The following is a 17,132-nucleotide window of genomic DNA, read 5'->3' as shown; positions in this document are numbered from 1 at the left end:
GATACCTAATCTTGCCACACTCGCAAGAGAAAAAACGAATAATACGTATAAAGCTATATCCATTACATATACAATTTTCGCAAAATTCTAGTTCATCGTGATATGTTGTCAGATGTGACGAAAAATAGAAAGCAGTTGCTGTGTAATAGAAATTACAGATTAAAGTTCTTTTTTATCCCAATCTTGACTCAAGGGTACAAATAGATAGCTAGCGGGTAATACCGCTTTTTATAGAAAATTATTTTGTTGTTTTGCTTTATTGTAGACATATAAAATATTTCTTATTAGTTTTACTTTGCAGAATAAACTTTATACTGTTTAGAAAAAAATAAGCAAACCATAGTAAATGAATGTTTAAGATGTGCGCTCTCTATCAACTTATTGTAAAATTACCGTAATCAGGGACTATAAACTCTGTAAGATTGATCAGAAAAAGGAGAAAAGTTCCCGATACAAACCACTAATACTACTGTAACAGTATAGCCAACAAGTTAGATGAGCTAAATTAAGTTTTTCATTTTTCAAGGTTAAAAGGGTGATTTTGAAAAGATCTTGAAATGGATTGGGCAATTTACATGCATTTACTGTTCCTATAACGTAAAATCCCCGTAACGCAAATGTTCCTGGAACGAATTATTTATGATGTAGGAGCCCTTACTGTACCACAAAAGAGTGAGTCGAATATTCAAAAAGCACCTACTGTATATACTATACATACATATACATGATGAGGCTTGAACAGCTGAAACAGTACAGTCTGTAGCATAAGTATTTTGCCCTCTTACTGTGGTTTGGTTGAGTTCTCTGTGAGAGATGTGACAATATTGGTCTTAGTTTAATGCTCATCCCCTGTGTGATTTGTGATTTTGTGATTTGAGCACTCTAGTGTCAGCATCTTGACTTTCTTCAAGTCTGTGAAAAAGCCTAGTTGTTTCATGGTATATATGATATAAAACGATGGATTGGGTTAATTATTACGTAATGCACCTGCAGCCGCACCTTGTATCAGCCTTTATCTACTTTAGATAGATAGAGGCCTCTAAAGACTTTAGACAAAAGATTTGTTTTCCAAAACTCAAAACTTTTGGTACTTTTTTGAGCTATTAAACAAAACTTAATATGTATCATCTATCAACCACCATATCACCAACCTTTATAGTTGTGTCTTTTTCCAGATCTGTAGAACTTTTAAAAATATCACTACGTTTTCTCATGCAGAGTTTGACAACGACCATAGTGTAGCAGACGATTGCGATGGTAGTAGGCACCGAATATTGAAGCACTGCCACAATAGTCCACATAGTAGGTGAGCCTACATAGTTGTATTCTCTGAGAAGTTGTAGAACTGTGTACACACCACCAAACAGCCAAACAATAAAAACTACTATTATTTCGTGTATTGTTCGAAAATTCTTTGTTCTGAATGGAGAAAATATAGCGGCACAACGTTCAATACTAATAGCGATATGTCCGGTATACGCTACATTTGATCCTACGAAAGAACAGAAGTAATACACGGGTGACTCAAAAAGAATGTCAGAGTTCAAATATCCAAAATGGAGAATAGCGGAGAGACAATCAGCTACCGCCATATTGATGAGTTGAATCTTGACTTTGCTTCCTGTATGTTCACCGAGAGCGATAACGAATATCGTAGATCCATTTAGCAGGATTCCCAAAGTCAAGCAGATGTTAATGTACACTTGTTCAGGTAGTGTGTCTCCGATGCTGTACTCTACAGCCCAACTTGAGTTTAGGTAATACTCCATGCTGTTCCCAATGAGAAAAGGTCTCTCTGAGAAGGAAAAAGTAATCAAAACTCCTACGGATTCATTGAAGTTGCATCACTTTGAGACGTTATTTTGTGATTTCATTGTTTGCTATCAGCTGGGATGAGCCTTCAGGAATATATTATTTACCCAGAACTATTGATCATGCTTTTATATCATGGCTAGATAGCTGAACTTGTCCGAGCTGATGAATTTTTGTGGTCAGCAACAGTTGATATTTGATTACACACTTCTAAACTAAAAACCATCCAGCGCTCAGTCATGACTCATCTTATTGAATAAGTTCCGCCATCTATCATCATTCGTAGCCTGTGCTCTGTCACATCCAAGTGTACGTTAGAGCAAGGTGCAGCAAGCTCATCATAACTATCATCTATATCTCTGCCATACCAACGCGTAATTCTAGTATTTCTTAACACACAAATATGTGACAAGACAAAATATTGAAATACTCGTGGTTTTTAAATGGTTTTAAATGGCTGTTCTCGTAAAAACAAATTTGGCTTCAATTCGATCTATTTTTCCCATCAACTCTTTATGTAGTAGTCTTTGTTTCTTCTTGAAGCAGTTTCGCAAGACCTTGTAGCCAGCAAATAATTATCTTATCTACTTGTATAATGAATGCTAATACAAAGTTGTGTGTTCTAATTCTCCCTGACTTTTTTTCTGATTACCCGTCAAAGAGATTTTTGTTGCGAGAGAGTATAATTATAGATGCGATGAGCGTTTATGTATCAATAAACATAGAGTTATCTTCTCTTATTCACTTTCAGTGTTGCGTGATCAACACAGTAATGGCTCTGTCAAAGGCCCGATATCGAAACCAAGAAAATCATTTTAGCATACACTAAACTATTTGTAATAACACCAGGCTTTAGTTATTGTAGCCTTTAAAACATTAAAATAATACTAAATACCTCAGTCAATGTTTTTTCCTGCTGCACTGCTACTCATTTGTTATTCACATTCCCTAGAGCCTATCCAACTTTATTGTTGTTCAGCCACAAGTATAACCAAAACTATCATAGTTTTCCTAAGTATACATGATTTGACGTGGACGCTTCTTGTATCACACTGCATACTACCACTGGTACAGAAGCTGAAACAATCATTCATAAAACATGCCTCCTGTTTTATGATGAATCTTTTGGTAAATACCAAACCATAAGTTTTCTGGTAACATGCTAAAAGCAATTTATTATCCTATAGAGACAAAGATGTGTTGAATGTAGTCTTTTGACATTGACATGTGCACCTATTATGATTACAAATAGATGGCTTGTTAGTCATTTGTTAATCAGTTTACTATAGATAGCTTTATTAGCTGGAGTTTGTAAAATCACATATATAACCCAAATGTAATGTACCAGCTGGTAGTGTACAAGCTAGTAGTGTACCAGCTGGTAGTGTACAAGCTAGTAGTGTACGAGCTAGTAGTGTACCAGCTGGTAGTGTACAAGCTAGTAGTGTACGAGCTAGTAGTGTACCAGCTAGTAGTGTACCAGCTAGTAGTGTACCAGCTAGTAGTGTACCAGCTAGTAGTGTACCAGTTAGTAGTGTACCAGCTAGTAGTGTACCGGCTAATCGTGTATCAGCTAGTAGTGTACAAGCTAGTAGTGTACGAGCTAGTAGTGTACGAGCTAGTAGTGTACCAGCTAGTAGTGTACCAGCTAGTAGTGTACCGGCTAATCGTGTATCAGCTAGTAGTGTACCAGCTAGTAGTGTACCAGCTAGTAGTGTACCGGCTAATTGTGTACCAGCTAGTAGTGTACTAGCTAGTGATGTACGAGGTAGTAGTGTACCAGCTAGTAGTGTACCGGCAAGTAGTGTACCATCTAATCATGTATCAGCTAGTAGTGTACCAGCTAGCAGTGTACCAGCTAGTAGTGTACCATGTAGTAGTGTACCAGCAAGCAGTGTACCGGCTAATCATGTATCAGCTAGTAGTGTACCAGCTAGTAGTGTACCAGCTAGCAGTGTACCAGCTAGTAGTGTACCATGTAGTAGTGTACCAGCAAGTAGTGTACCGGCTAATCATGTATCAGCTAGTAGTGTACCAGCTAGTAGTGTACCAGCTAGCAGTGTACCAGCTAGTAGTGTACCATGTAGTAGTGTACCAGCAAGTAGTGTACCAGCAAGCAGTGTACCAGCTAGTAGTGTACCAGCAAGTTGTGTACCAGCTAGTAGTGTACCAGCTAGTAGTGTACCAGCTAGTAGTGTACTAGCTAGTATTGTATCAGCTAGTAGTGTACCAGCTAGTATTGTACCAGCAAGTAGTGTACCAGCTAGTAGTGTACCAGCAAGCAGTGTACTAGCTAGTAGTGTACCAGCAAGTAGTGTACAAGCAAGTAGTGTATCAGCTAGTAGTGTACGAGCTAGTAGTGTACCAGCAAGTAGTGTACCAGCTAGTAGTGTACCAGCTAGTAGTGTACCAGCTAGTAGTGTACCAGCAAGTAGTGTACCGGCTAGCAGTGTACCAGCTAGTAGTGTACCATGTAGTAGTGTACCAGCAAGTAGTGTACCGGCTAATCATGTATCAGCTAGTAGTGTACCAGCTAGTAGTGTACCAGCTAGCAGTGTACCAGCTAGTAGTGTACCATGTAGTAGTGTACCAGCAAGTAGTGTACCAGCAAGCAGTGTACCAGCTAGTAGTGTACCAGCAAGTTGTGTACCAGCTAGTAGTGTACCAGCTAGTAGTGTACCAGCTAGTAGTGTACTAGCTAGTATTGTATCAGCTAGTAGTGTACCAGCTAGTATTGTACCAGCAAGTAGTGTACCAGCTAGTAGTGTACCAGCAAGCAGTGTACTAGCTAGTAGTGTACCAGCAAGTAGTGTACAAGCAAGTAGTGTATCAGCTAGTAGTGTACGAGCTAGTAGTGTACCAGCAAGTAGTGTACCAGCTAGTAGTGTACCAGCAAGTAGTGTACAAGCAAGTAGTGTATCAGCTAGTAGTGTACGAGCTAGTAGTGTACCAGCAAGTAGTGTACCAGCTAATAGTCTATCAGCTAGTAGAGTACAGCTAATAGTACACCAACTAATATGCATAGAGACAGTAACACCATAAACAATGAAATGCTTGATATTAAAAAAACTTTATATTCACTTTGCGCTTTCGCTATCACTTTCTCATAATAACCAGCTGACTACTGCTCACTAAGCATTTTATTTTTATTATAATAACAGCCATGTCAACCCATCTTAAACCACAGTGGGGTGTTCAGAAAAAGATCGCATCCCACAGAATTTGAACTCATGCATTCAGGGAAGCAGACAAACATGTTACCATCTGTGCCACTTACCCAGCTCGCTGCATTGTGCAGTAATTGTGCAGATACTTGCTACAAGAGGTATAATATCAATACATAAATATTTGAAATAGCAACTCTAGCTCTGTACCAACTAGCAGATGTCTATTTCTAAATGCAAAAAAGTACCAAAGTACATACGCGTTTTTTTTACCTAGATTTTAGCTAATGGCTTTCATTGATTTTGCCAACTACTTTTATCAAGAAAGTTTACTTCAGATTTGTTCTTCAGTGAATTTGGCCTTTTGCTTTTTTCATCATCGTCATCGTAATGGTTTATCAATCTTGTAAAGAAACTTCTCCGTCGATTTGTACTTTTTGGTATGCCAGCATATATTGTATGTTGATATATATATATATATATATATAAAATTGTTTCCTCACCCCGGATACCCCGTATGGGTGGTAAATTCTGCTCTAACTCGGGTCTCCTACCAGAGACCTGGGAGTTTGAGCACTCGCCTCAAGATCTTAGCTGTTCCCAATAGCGCACTTTTCTGCAACTCACCTGAGTTAATTGTTGTTGGTATTTGGGCAAGCCACATTTTATGCGCCGGTGTTATTGCGCCCAGTGCCCCAATGACTACTGGGATTACAGTTGTTCTTACATTCCAGCATTTTTCAATTTCTTCTCCAAGAGGGAGATATTTCTCTATCTTTTCTTTTTCTTTGCTGGCTGTATTGTAGTCATTGGGTACTGCTATATCTATTATAGTAGCCCTCTTGTTCTCCTTGTCTACCACCACTATATCTGGTTGGTTTGCTAGGACATGCTTGTCAGTTTGGATGTAGAAGTCCCAGAGGATCTTAGCGCGGTCATTTTCATTGACCTTACCAGGAGCTTCCCACCAGTGTTGTGGTTTATTAAGGCCATACTCATCACATAGACTTCTATACACAACACCTGCGACATGATTATGTCGCTCCTTATATATATATATATATATATATATATATATATATATATATATATATATATATAAGGTGACATAGCTTGTATGTTAACATGGCTTGTGAGTTAACATAGTTTGTATGTTAACATATCTTATAACAAGATGCTAGCAACTAAAATACTAAAGTTAAAACACCAATAAATAAACAAACTTGTTTATTTGTCATTAGGGTTGGTAAAATATTACATCATTCTTATACAAATACGACTGATAGTAAGAATAGGCTTTTTTCTCTAACCACCAACAAATGGGACATGAATTTAATGTTATATCTGTCATGAAAGCTTACAATTGAAATTGTACTAACAACTGAGAAGGCTTTAAAACAGGCAAAACAGTTAAATAAAAAAGGACAGGTAGTTCTAGACTGTTAGCGTGTTAAACTAACTGGTATCAAACATATTCGCTGAACTAAACATCAAGTTTGGGTTTAAAAGATCTCATTCATTCATAAACTGTAGTTTTATTTCTAGCTATCGAACTTTACAGAATTTCAATTTCAATATTGTTCATCTTCACTAAAACAATTATTGTTTGAGAAGGACGTACATATAAATTATTATCACTAGTTGAGTTAGAGAAGAGTTGACTAGTTAGCTTGAGCATCAGGCCTACTCTCACACAGGCATCGGTTCAAAATCTGGTGAAAGCAATTTGATTAAAAATAGTCAGGCATGGGCTAAAGCCTGAGCTGCAGAAAATCGTGTTTTTCTAAAGGTCAAACAACTTTGCACATTTGGGAACTGTAAGTCGGCCATGGTGGAGCTGCAAGGTTCGTATACTGTGTATATAGTTTATACGTAGTCAAAAACTTATCTGCTGCATTGAAATACCACTGTTGATAGTACAAGTCTTTTGATAGTTATGTTTTGGCTGTTGCTAAAGAAAGGTTAGTTGTTACAGTAGATTGTAGAGCTGTTGTAGCCATGACTGTAATGTGCGGTGGCTATCCTTTATTATTACCATTACCGTTTTTGGCAGGTAGTGTAGTTACTACTGTCGTATACGAGCTTACTGTTGTTGGGGCAGCGGTTGTAGTGGGCAACGGTGTAGTTGTTGTTGGAGCAAGTGTAGTTGTTGTTGGAGCAAGTGTAGTTGTTGTTGGAGCAAGTGTAGTTGTTGTTGGAGCAAATGTAGTTGTTGTTGGAGCAAGAGTAGTTGTTGTTGGAGCAAGTGTAGTTGTTGTTAGAGCAAGTGTAGTTGTTGTTGGAACAAGTGTGGTTGTTGTTGGAGCAAATGTAGTTGTTGTCGGAGCAGGCGTAGTTGTTGTTGGAGCAAATGTAGTTGTTGTCAGAGCAAGTGTAGTTGTTGCTGCAGCAAGTGTAGTGGTTGTTGGAGCAAGTGTAGTTGTTGTTGGAGCAAGTGTAGTTGTTGTTGGAGCAAGTGTAGTCGTTGTTGGAGCAAGTGTAGTTGTCGGAGCAAGTGTAGTTGTTGTTGGAGCAAGTGTAGTTGTAGTTGGAGCAAGTGTAGTTGTTGCTGGAGCAAGTGTAGTTGTTGTTGGAGCAAGTGTAGTCGTTGTTGGAGCAAGTGTAGTTGTTGTTGGAGCAAGTGTAGTCGTTGTTGGAACAAGTGTAGTTGTTGTTGGAGCAAGTGCAGTTGTTGTTAGAGCAAGTGTAGTTGTTGTTTGCTCAAGTGTAGTTGTTCTTTGGTCAAGGGTAATTGTTGTTGGAGCAAATGTAGTTGTTGTTGAGGCATTTGCAGTGGTAGGCAATGGTGTGGTTGTTGTTGAGACAGGCGTGGCTGTCGCCGAAGTAGGTGTTGTAGCAGATAATGGCGTATTTGTTGTAGAGTCGAGAGTAGTTATTGTTGGAAGTGGTAAAGTTTCTGTTGTTGCAGTTGTTGTTGTTTTGGTATGCGTAGTCGACGTAGCTGCTGATGTTGTCACTGCCGATGCATTAGCTGACCTGCTGTCAGAGACAAACTTCACCTGAACTTTAACCGAAGAACGCTTGCTGCCAGAAGTATCTCGTTTACTTCTCTTCAGCTCTGTTGACAAACGGAAATAGACTTCAAGTGAGAAAGCACTAATGAAAAGGCCGAAGCAGTATATACTGCATGGCCACTAGCAAGTTGTCGTTACTTTCAATATATCAGTTGTGATATATTGGGAGACAGAAACATGTTAAGAATTTTATTTTAAAACAAATAAACCCCTCAAATTTTTGAATTAAAAATAATTAGCAGTTCTAATGACCACTTGTTATCATGTGTTTATTACAAGTTGACACTCAGATATGTATGTTAGTCCTTTTACATTAACCTCTAAAAGTTCAACAATCAGAAGAAAACAAGGGATGTTGAAAAAGTTTGGTCTTGGCTAAATAATCTCAACTTTGGAAACTACAAATTGGTCAAAATCCTCACTTAAAGGATATTTCAAGCCTAGGCTTCAGAACATAAGATGAAGCATTTTTTGTATATTAAATCAAAAGCTCGTTTACTCTCAAAACTGTTTCAACAGCGCTAGACATTAAGATGTTGTATTGATTATGTATTTAAATAATGAAAATGGAAAAAGTGTTTTGATTGCTGAAAGAAGTTATTATATGTTACAGGTTTGAGGCTTCAAAAACCTCCAAATAAGTATGTTTTGCTTTACAAGCAAATATTTGGAAGTTTATTAAACTGATTAAGGTTAAGGTCAAATGTCATTCACTATTGTTATTTGCAAACTTACATGAAGTGATTTTGTATCAAACCAACGTACTTCTTGCATTTACTTCAATTCCAAGCTCATGTTTCTACCATCTGTTCCCATTATTATTAATGCTATTATTAATAATAAAATTATTATTATTATTAATGCTATTATTAATAATAAAATTATTATTATTATTAATGCTATTATTAATAATAAAATTATTATTATTGTTATTGCTATTATTAATAATAAAATTTTTATTATTGCTATTATTATTGCTATTATGCTATCACTAGCATGCACAGCAGTTTCGTACACTGTGAGAGATTGTCATGAGCGATCAGAATGCTCATGATGATTTGTTGAAGTGGCAAGGTGGTTGTGTAGAGTAGTGGCTAGTGGGTCGGTATGTAAAACAGACAGCATGAGTTCAATACCTGGGCAAAACAATTTTTTCACTCTGTCAATGTAGTTTCAGACAGACGGACGTACACTGATCTTGTTATAGTGCATACATGTATTATTATCACTAAATTATTGCACAATTCTGATAGATTTAAAACTACTACCTATTCATAACCGTTGAGCTTAGATAAACAGCACCTTAGAATATTTGTCAAACCTATTAGAGGAATTGATTGTACATATGTTTGCAGTTTCATCTGGTCAAGTCCAAAACATTTTAAGATTTTCAATGAGCAGCATGTGATTGATTTTAAATTTGTTTTGGAGCTCATATCAGCTGAAGTCTTTTCCAGTTTTGCTATTAGCGGAATTTTCTATACAATGAAGGGCAGAGGCTGTACTTTCCAAGTGTTCGTGCATTCATGTAATCACTCGATGATTAGTATGATGTCTGTTTAGCTTATTGCAAGCAGAGACTGTGCTTAGTTTTAGAGAGCTTTCTAGTACAAACAATAACTTTGTTTTGGCTAGACATGTCTCAGTCCAGTGGCCAGGTAACTTTCATGACTGGGACATGCCTAGTTGCAAAGAACTGTTTAAGGTTGGATGTCATTTTGGTCCCCCTGATGTCATTTTGGTCCCCCTGATGTCATTTTGGTCCCCCTGATGTCATTTTGGTCCCCCTGATGGCATTTTTTGGAACTGAACCCAACATGTTGTTTGCAGGTCGAGTGTTTCAAACCAAAGAGTTGCAGCCGAACCTTTAAATTACTAGCGAGCTGAGCCCATCTCTCAGGTCTTTACCTCCATTTTGTAGCACAGTTAACAGGCTTTCATGCATTGTCGCACCAAATGCTGATGCAAGTAGTTTTCACGCAGAGAAAGTATCATAGTATGTATCAAATTTTAAAATTCAATATTTCAGAAAAATTTCTTCGTTCCAAGTAAGCAAAAGTATTGATTTTTTTTACAAAACAAGAGACTGAAACATATTAAATGACGGATGACTTTCTTTTTATGTAGAAAATCAATAGAAAATGTGGCCTGAGATGCTCATGGTTTTGTGATGCAAATGATGATGTAATTTTATAACCCAGCAGTATTAAGGTGCAAACACACTTGGCAATATTTAGTGCGATATCGCGCTGCGTGTCGCTAATATGCGCTAGAGCTCACTCAGCAAGCTCATGCGGAGCGATATTGTTAGACATTCTCTATCACAACTTCATCGTGAGCATCAATAGTCATTAGCGTGAATAGTTATTACACATGACAATCTCTCATGTTGCAAAAACTGCCAGCATATTAGTTATATATATATATATATATATATATATATATATATATATATATATATATATATATATATATATATATATATGTATATATATGTATATATATATATGTATATATATGTATATATATGTATATATATGTATATGTATATACTAGCTGTACTACCCGGTGTTGTCCAGGTAATAAAAAGGTCGTTGGACAGAAAATTCATTAATATTTAATAAATAATATACAACATTCACCATTTCAACTTTTCAACTTCATATCATGAAAAATATTTTTGTGCAGTTCAAATGACTTGAGAAAAAAGGAAAACAACTATTAAAGTTTTCAAGCTTTTTCAAACAACAACTTTTAAATTTCATACCATGAAATAAATGTTTTGTTGAATGAAATTAGTAGGAATAAAAAACTGTAAATGTGTTTAAATGGAAATGTGAAATCATTAGCAAGTAATGCCTAATTATAGTCTGTTTAGTTATGATTACAAGGAAAAATTATTTGGTATAGGATTATGTGATTTTAGTTTGTTTCAGTGTTGGCATCGTAAAGTGAAAATATTGTATAGACATATAGAGTGGTATAAATACCCGTAGTAATTATCTAATGCAATCACTGACTGTTAAAAATCAACAAAATTATCATCATTAAAATTATTAACAAAACTTCATGTTAACCTTAGTAACTATACATGTAGTTACCTACAATATCTTTGGTGCATTTTGTGGGTATGATCTGTCAAAAAATGTAACATTACAGTGTACTACATGCAGGGTTCTTACCATCAAGACAGATGTGTAACATAAACGCTGAATCCAACTGATATGAATTTAGCTTAGAAAACATTTTAGTAAACTTGTAACTAAAAGTTCTCTAAAAGTTCTCACTTCTCTGTTTGCAAACCGTTTTAACTATAGTTGATGATGTTGAACTGAGATATAATTGCCAAGTTTTAATTTCGAGAAGGATTATTTTGGATTCGTTTTGCTAAAAACAAATTAGCTCTAGTATGGCAAAAACAAAAAGCATCTTGTTTCATGGAGCTAAAAGAGTTCAAAGAGCTTTAAATTAAAACGTAGTTTTGGGTGTGAAAACGAAAAAAGATTTATAAGCTATGCGGTAAAAGCGATGAATTGAAAAAGCTTATGTAATGCCCTGGTTAATGCACTCGATTACATAACTGCAGTTGTAATCTTCAGGAGCTTAAGTCGAGCAGAATTTAAAATTTTAATTCCAAAATTTTAATAGCTATAGCTGGACATACCAAAGGACAGACAACCAACATTAAGAAGTATATATATATACATACATATATATATATATATATATATATATATATATATATATATATATATATATATATATATAGAAAATATATGTATATTACTAAGCAAATTCGAGCTCTGAATAATTGTAAATGAAAATTATTAATTCAATTTCAAATAGTAACTAATAACAAACTGTCTTATGATTATGGAAGTTATATTACCTTAATTACCATGATAGAAGTTTTGAAATATTATAAAAACATGAATATACTGCTGGCTGATTAGTGGAGGTAGGAGTCATGCTTCTGTATATCGCTGCTAAACAATACAGTCTACTGCTGACACACCTAAGGCGGCTTGTTGCTAGTTTATATTTACCCCACTGATACACTAGGTGATAAATGCCTACAGGTGATATAAATCTGTGTACACTTATTTACAATATCAGTATAGGGGTGTAGAATATACCTACAGCTGATATAAAACTATACACTTGTTTACAATATCAATGTATGGGTGTAGAATATACCTTCAATAGATATAAAACTGTGTACACTTATTTATAATATCAATATAGGGGTGTAGAATATGCCTGTAGGTAATATAAAACTGTGTACCACTATTTACAATTTCAATATACGGTAAGGATGTCAAATTCACCTCCTGATGGTATAAAACAATACACTTATTTACTGTATCAATGTAGAGGTGGAATTATCCATGCAGGTGATATAAAACTAACATTATTGTTATAACTATTTTAGTATGTCAAAATAAAGATAAAAAGAAAACTGAGATTTATTGGTACTTAAGTAAAAATGTAAAAATTGGAGTCATGAGGCGAATGAGCAAATGATTAGCCAATAAAATAAGAACAGCGAATGAGCCTAACACTCAAGTACCTGTGATTCCTTGTCAAAGATTTTGGATGACTCATAGCAGCTGCCCAGTTTAATACTTCATACCAGCGCAACTTACGAGTTTGCAGTCTCTTATGACTACATACATGTCATCTAAAAAAACATAAGAATAACTTTTTTACCTTCTGTGTTCAAGGCCTTGCATTGTCTATCTTCTAAAGAGCAGGAATCATCTGCTCGAAGGAAAGAACACTTTTTGTCAAGTTGAAAGTAGAAACAGAACAATATTACTACAAAAACGCTCCTCATGGTCCTCATAGTTTGCTCCTCTCTCTGGCGTGAGCAGACGAACAAATGCCTAGGCAGCAATTTGAAAGTCAGAAAACTGTCGGAGAATATAAAAGCTGTCGGAGAAATGCAAGCATGATTAAACTTTAATGTGCCCTATATATTAACACAAACTCTCAATAGAAGTAATTGTAGTTTTTGCAGATATTCAATATTTGAATGATGATACTCTGTAAAGAAACTGTAAGTTAAGAAAGAGCCTGTCTTTTGACAGCCATACCAGTTAACTTCTTTATTCACACAAGTGAAACCCAAAATCGTTAAAGTATTACCACCTTTGTTTGCTTCTAAAAGTAGATTTTCGCATTTTACAAGATGTATTTGCTCAGCCGGTGCAGCTGTTAGCATACGTGGTGCTGCCTCAATGCCTGTCAGCGGTACGTCTAAAAGGTTTGATAGGTTGCGGGAAGACACAAATGGTGTAATGATTATGCTCATCTATATTTATATCGATGATGCGTATTGATACATAGATAAATGGATAGATAAATTGATTGGTAGGAAAATAGAAGAGTAGATAGTTATAAACTTTGCTATCACTGGTTGATGGCGTTCAAAGCAAATTAGACCACAAAACAAAGTATAAAATAAAAAATACCTGGCAATAATTATATAAATTGGTATTAGATGTCATCCAAAAGTTTCCAACTCATTTGATAAGACTTATATAATCAAATCGCTCATTGCCAAAATATTATCAATTATGAATTAATGTCCAAATAACACAATGTAATTGACAACACAAACATTCCATGTTTTGGTCAAAAACTGCAACAGGTTTTTTTCTTTTCAGTGTCATATCAAATAACAAGAATATCTCGTGAAATACTCAAATACTATTTATACAGCAATCAATTGCCACGACAACAGGAAAACGGCAAGTCTAAACTCGTTCAGCAACATGATATTTTAAATACTAAGCTAAGTACTAAGCCTGTCGATTGTGTTTAGTTCTTGTATATTTGTTGTTCAAGAGCTGTATATACAGAAAAGTTGAAGGTTATATCATCTTTCACTCAGCTGCTAATCTTAAGAACTGCTAATCAATCTGCTAATCTTAAGAACTTGCTTTGCTAACAAGTATATTGCAAGGAATATAGGTAAGATTATAGGATTTGCAGATTTTGCCACAGATATCATTAGAATGGTGATCCACCTCAACCCAACCCCTTAAAGATAGAAGTTTGATAAATTAATAGAGAGTAATAGAATGATAGCATACCAGCTATGCTGTTCTTAAAGAACTATGTAGGCTATGTGCCCTGCTTTAATAAAAGTACTATTATGGTCATTGCAGATTTTTTTAAATACAACCGGCATGATGTTAACTTAAGCCTAATCTACAAATAGTTGTACTATGATAGCTGCTGTAGTTGTGATGAGGTTGTGTTTAGATTCCTTGCATTATTGGTTACCTACATTTGAATTAAACTCTTGCACTCTTCCCAGATTTCGGAAAAATATGGTGGGTTTGGCTTAATTTTTGCTGTTGCAAAAACTGAATGATTTCTTAACATCTTACTTTAAGGTTATGCTAATAACAAATTCAGTTGCAAAGTTTAAATTATGCAACAGTTCTGGTTACTAAACTAGCTACACCAATTTTAAGAAGTATTCGTGGAATTCTATAAAAAACAAACTTAGCTACCCAACTTTTTGTTACACTGCTCCAACCTGTACCATACCAGTTGTTGGCTCTATAAAATCACCCACCCTCACTCATAAATCCTTTAACAGCTACCACTTGTGATATCTACTTCAGCATTAGGACATCATCAAAATTCATACCAAGCCTCAGAAGCATGGAAGCAGCTGCCTGCTGACACCCGAGAAGCCAAAAGCGCTAGTCTATTTAAGAAGATAATGAAGCAGCGCTTGCTGTCAAGGTTGGAGTAGTCTGTGCATCATTGAGCTGTCTTTTTCCTTTAATTTACAGTGGATTTTTATCTATGTGAGCCACACGATGCTAACTGCCTACCAACTGGCCTCTGCACCCTGATTAGCCAAGCTATTGTGTACGCAGAGCTTCCATCAATGGTTTTCATAGTATGTTTTTCGAAATTGTCTTAATCAATGAAAAAAGTCAAATTCAATTCAAAACCAATAGAGTGATAAAAAAGTTTAAACTGAAAATAAGAAATGCCTTTGATAAGACTCACAACATCCAACAACACACGAGTTTTCTGATTACAGGACAGATTTCTGAACAGGTTTGGGTACTACAGTGAATAAACATAATTATTGAGTTTGTTATAGCAACTTGTAAATGGTTATATTTTATTTACTGTCATATTACTATTTTATATATATTCACTATTCTGACTCCTCCACAATACTATTAGATTACTAACTTTCTAAACACATTTATTCAACTCACTCAATAACTCCTGATTTCTGTCTTTTCCTTATTTTTTCCTTTTGGCATGTAACAAAACACATCCTTGTTAAGGATTACCGATGCTAATAAAAGTTATACTGTACATATATTAATTAGTTGCATTCATTGCCGTCTCTTTTAGATGCAAAGAATTAAGGTTCAACTATGAAGCATTACAAGAAATTCTTTAAAAATAGAACTTCTGTTTTTTTACAGCCGCTTACAACTGTTGATCAGTTAATAATATAAAAATGATGACATAATGATCATCCTCAATGCTGTTCATTATGTTCCTTCTACTCCAGTCTTATATCAAGTATATTTACTGCAGTGTTTTCATTAAATATCTTGTGGAATCTTTAAATTGGGAATTTTTTTACTTTCACATTTTAGCACCAAACCTATTTGACAATGACAATCACTTCTAACTTAGCATAAGAATGCAGTTAGGTTTTACACTTATCAATTATTATATTTATTGTATTTGCACTAGAGGGGCAGCCTTTGACGCTATTTTCAAAATTGCAATTATGTACTTGGTTAGTCAAGAAGGAGTGCATATCGTCTTCTGATAAACATGAAGAGCCTGTTGGCCACCTGTGATAGTTGAAAAATACTTCAGAAATTGTTCCCACCATTTGACAGGAAGTATGAGTCACAGGATCAGATTACAACTAGATGATGAAACCGAACTGAAAAGTGACTGTAAAGTAGCGAGCATCTATAATTGATAAGGGTTTTCCGGTAAAACCGTAGCGCTTGTCATAAACCAGTGCTACAAAGTATTTTATATTGAGTCTTTTATTGGCCTTTCATTTCTAGTAACAACAGCATGTGTCAAAACCATAACCACATCGAGTTGAGTACGTCGTCAAACTAAAGCTATTCAAAATTATGGCGTTTTCATGATGATTGCGATTAACTGTTCATTTTTGAGCTTTTAAGAGCTTGTGATCACATATTCTGCCACTAAAACACAGCAGAGTAAAACATAGTGAGCCTTTATAATACCAAATAACTGTAATGTAAATTTTGTTGCAAGTCAAACCTTTAAATATCTTGTAGAATCTTGAAACTTTGCGATTCTCTCCCTTTAACATTTGACTCCAAACTGCTTAACAATGACAATAACTTCTAGAAAGCCTCGTGTTAGGATAATCAGGCATTTGGGTTTTACACTTATCAATTGTTTCATTCATTGTGTACTACGCATTATTATTATTATTATTATTATTATTATTATTATTATTATTATTACTATTATTATTATTATGTATTATGCACTAGAGGAATAACCTTTGACTTTATTATCAAAACTGTAATCACTTGGTTAATCAAAAGGTCTTAAAACCAAATTAAAATTTTTAAAAGTTTGAAATCTATAACCAATCAATAAAAGTACGTTTACAAAGTTCAGCTAATGATGTATTGATGACATATCAATGACATATCGATGACATATTAAATGTGAAAGGTGACGTTATCAATGTCATATGAAATGTGATGTCATCATTTCATATGACATCACACTTCATATGATGACATATGAAATGTGAAATGGCCTATCAATGACTTATCAATGACTTATCAATGACATATTGATAACATAGCAATAACTTATTGATGACATATTGATGATAAAATTTGATGATGAATCTAATGTGCCTTTATCCTTCATTCTTACATAACTCCTGTAAGCCAACACCAGTGAACATCACATGTATAAAGATAACAACCAAAATTATCCATATGACGGGGATTAGGATTATGATGCAAACCTTGCATTTTCCTCCCTGACCTAAAACAACAGAAAAAATGTACAAGCTAAAATGGGAAGTATTTACCTGCAGTAAATTATCTCTTTTAGACACTAAGCGCTGAAATGTGTA

At 35.1% G+C, this 17,132-nt stretch overlaps 3 protein-coding genes across 3 annotated transcripts in view; 1 reads left to right on the top strand and 2 right to left on the bottom strand.

Moving 5' to 3' along the window:
- LOC137388604 (somatostatin receptor type 2-like) overlaps positions 1 to 1,769 on the bottom strand; it is a 4,933-nt gene extending 3,164 nt beyond the window's left edge. The window contains exon 1 of the mRNA XM_068075082.1: positions 1,152 to 1,769. Within this exon, the coding sequence (XP_067931183.1) occupies positions 1,152 to 1,769 (618 nt within the window). The remainder of the gene's footprint in view (positions 1 to 1,151) is intronic.
- Positions 1,770 to 1,779: 10 nt separating this feature from the next.
- Positions 1,780 to 4,854, top strand: LOC137388072 (uncharacterized PPE family protein PPE24-like). Its single transcript, XM_068074587.1, has 4 exons — positions 1,780 to 1,856; positions 3,900 to 4,123; positions 4,166 to 4,333; positions 4,676 to 4,854. The coding sequence occupies exons 1-4, from the start codon at positions 1,780 to 1,782 to the stop codon at positions 4,852 to 4,854; spliced, it is 648 nt and encodes a 215-aa protein (XP_067930688.1).
- Positions 4,855 to 4,978: 124 nt separating this feature from the next.
- On the bottom strand, positions 4,979 to 9,935 carry LOC137388071 (integumentary mucin C.1-like). The gene is made up of 3 exons (XM_068074586.1): positions 9,899 to 9,935; positions 7,064 to 8,034; positions 4,979 to 5,128 (listed from the first exon to the last, which is right to left on the bottom strand). Exons 1-3 carry the CDS (start codon positions 9,933 to 9,935, stop codon positions 4,979 to 4,981), a joined length of 1,158 nt encoding a protein of 385 aa, XP_067930687.1.
- Between the last annotated feature and the right edge of the window lie 7,197 nt (positions 9,936 to 17,132).

The sequence above is a fragment of the Watersipora subatra genome, chromosome 2 (assembly GCF_963576615.1).
Source record: "Watersipora subatra chromosome 2, tzWatSuba1.1, whole genome shotgun sequence".
Taxonomy (NCBI): domain Eukaryota; kingdom Metazoa; phylum Bryozoa; class Gymnolaemata; order Cheilostomatida; family Watersiporidae; genus Watersipora; species Watersipora subatra.
The sequence above is the reverse complement of the archived record's forward strand: the minus strand, read 5'-3'. Positions and strand labels throughout refer to the sequence as shown.

What these genes read in the sequence shown, in the direction of transcription:
- LOC137388072 (XM_068074587.1), top strand. Translation starts at nt 1,780, where the DNA reads ATGAGAAAAGGTCTCTCTGAGAAGGAAAAAGTAATCAAAACTCCTACG. An exon ending in AGCTAGTAGTGTACCAGCAA is followed by an intron (nt 4,124 to 4,165) that starts GTAGTGTACAAG and finishes GTAGTGTACGAG; the next exon opens with CTAGTAGTGTACCAGCAAGT. An exon ending in GGCTAATCATGTATCAGCTA is followed by an intron (nt 4,334 to 4,675) that starts GTAGTGTACCAG and finishes GTAGTGTACCAG; the next exon opens with CAAGTAGTGTACCAGCTAGT.
- LOC137388071 (XM_068074586.1), bottom strand. Translation starts at nt 9,935, where the DNA reads ATGCATGAAAGCCTGTTAACTGTGCTACAAAATGGAG. An exon ending in AACTGTGCTACAAAATGGAG is followed by an intron (nt 8,035 to 9,898) that starts GTAAAGACCTGA and finishes GTTTGTCAACAG; the next exon opens with AGCTGAAGAGAAGTAAACGA. An exon ending in CAACCGCTGCCCCAACAACA is followed by an intron (nt 5,129 to 7,063) that starts GTAAGCTCGTAT and finishes TACCTCTTGTAG; the next exon opens with CAAGTATCTGCACAATTACT.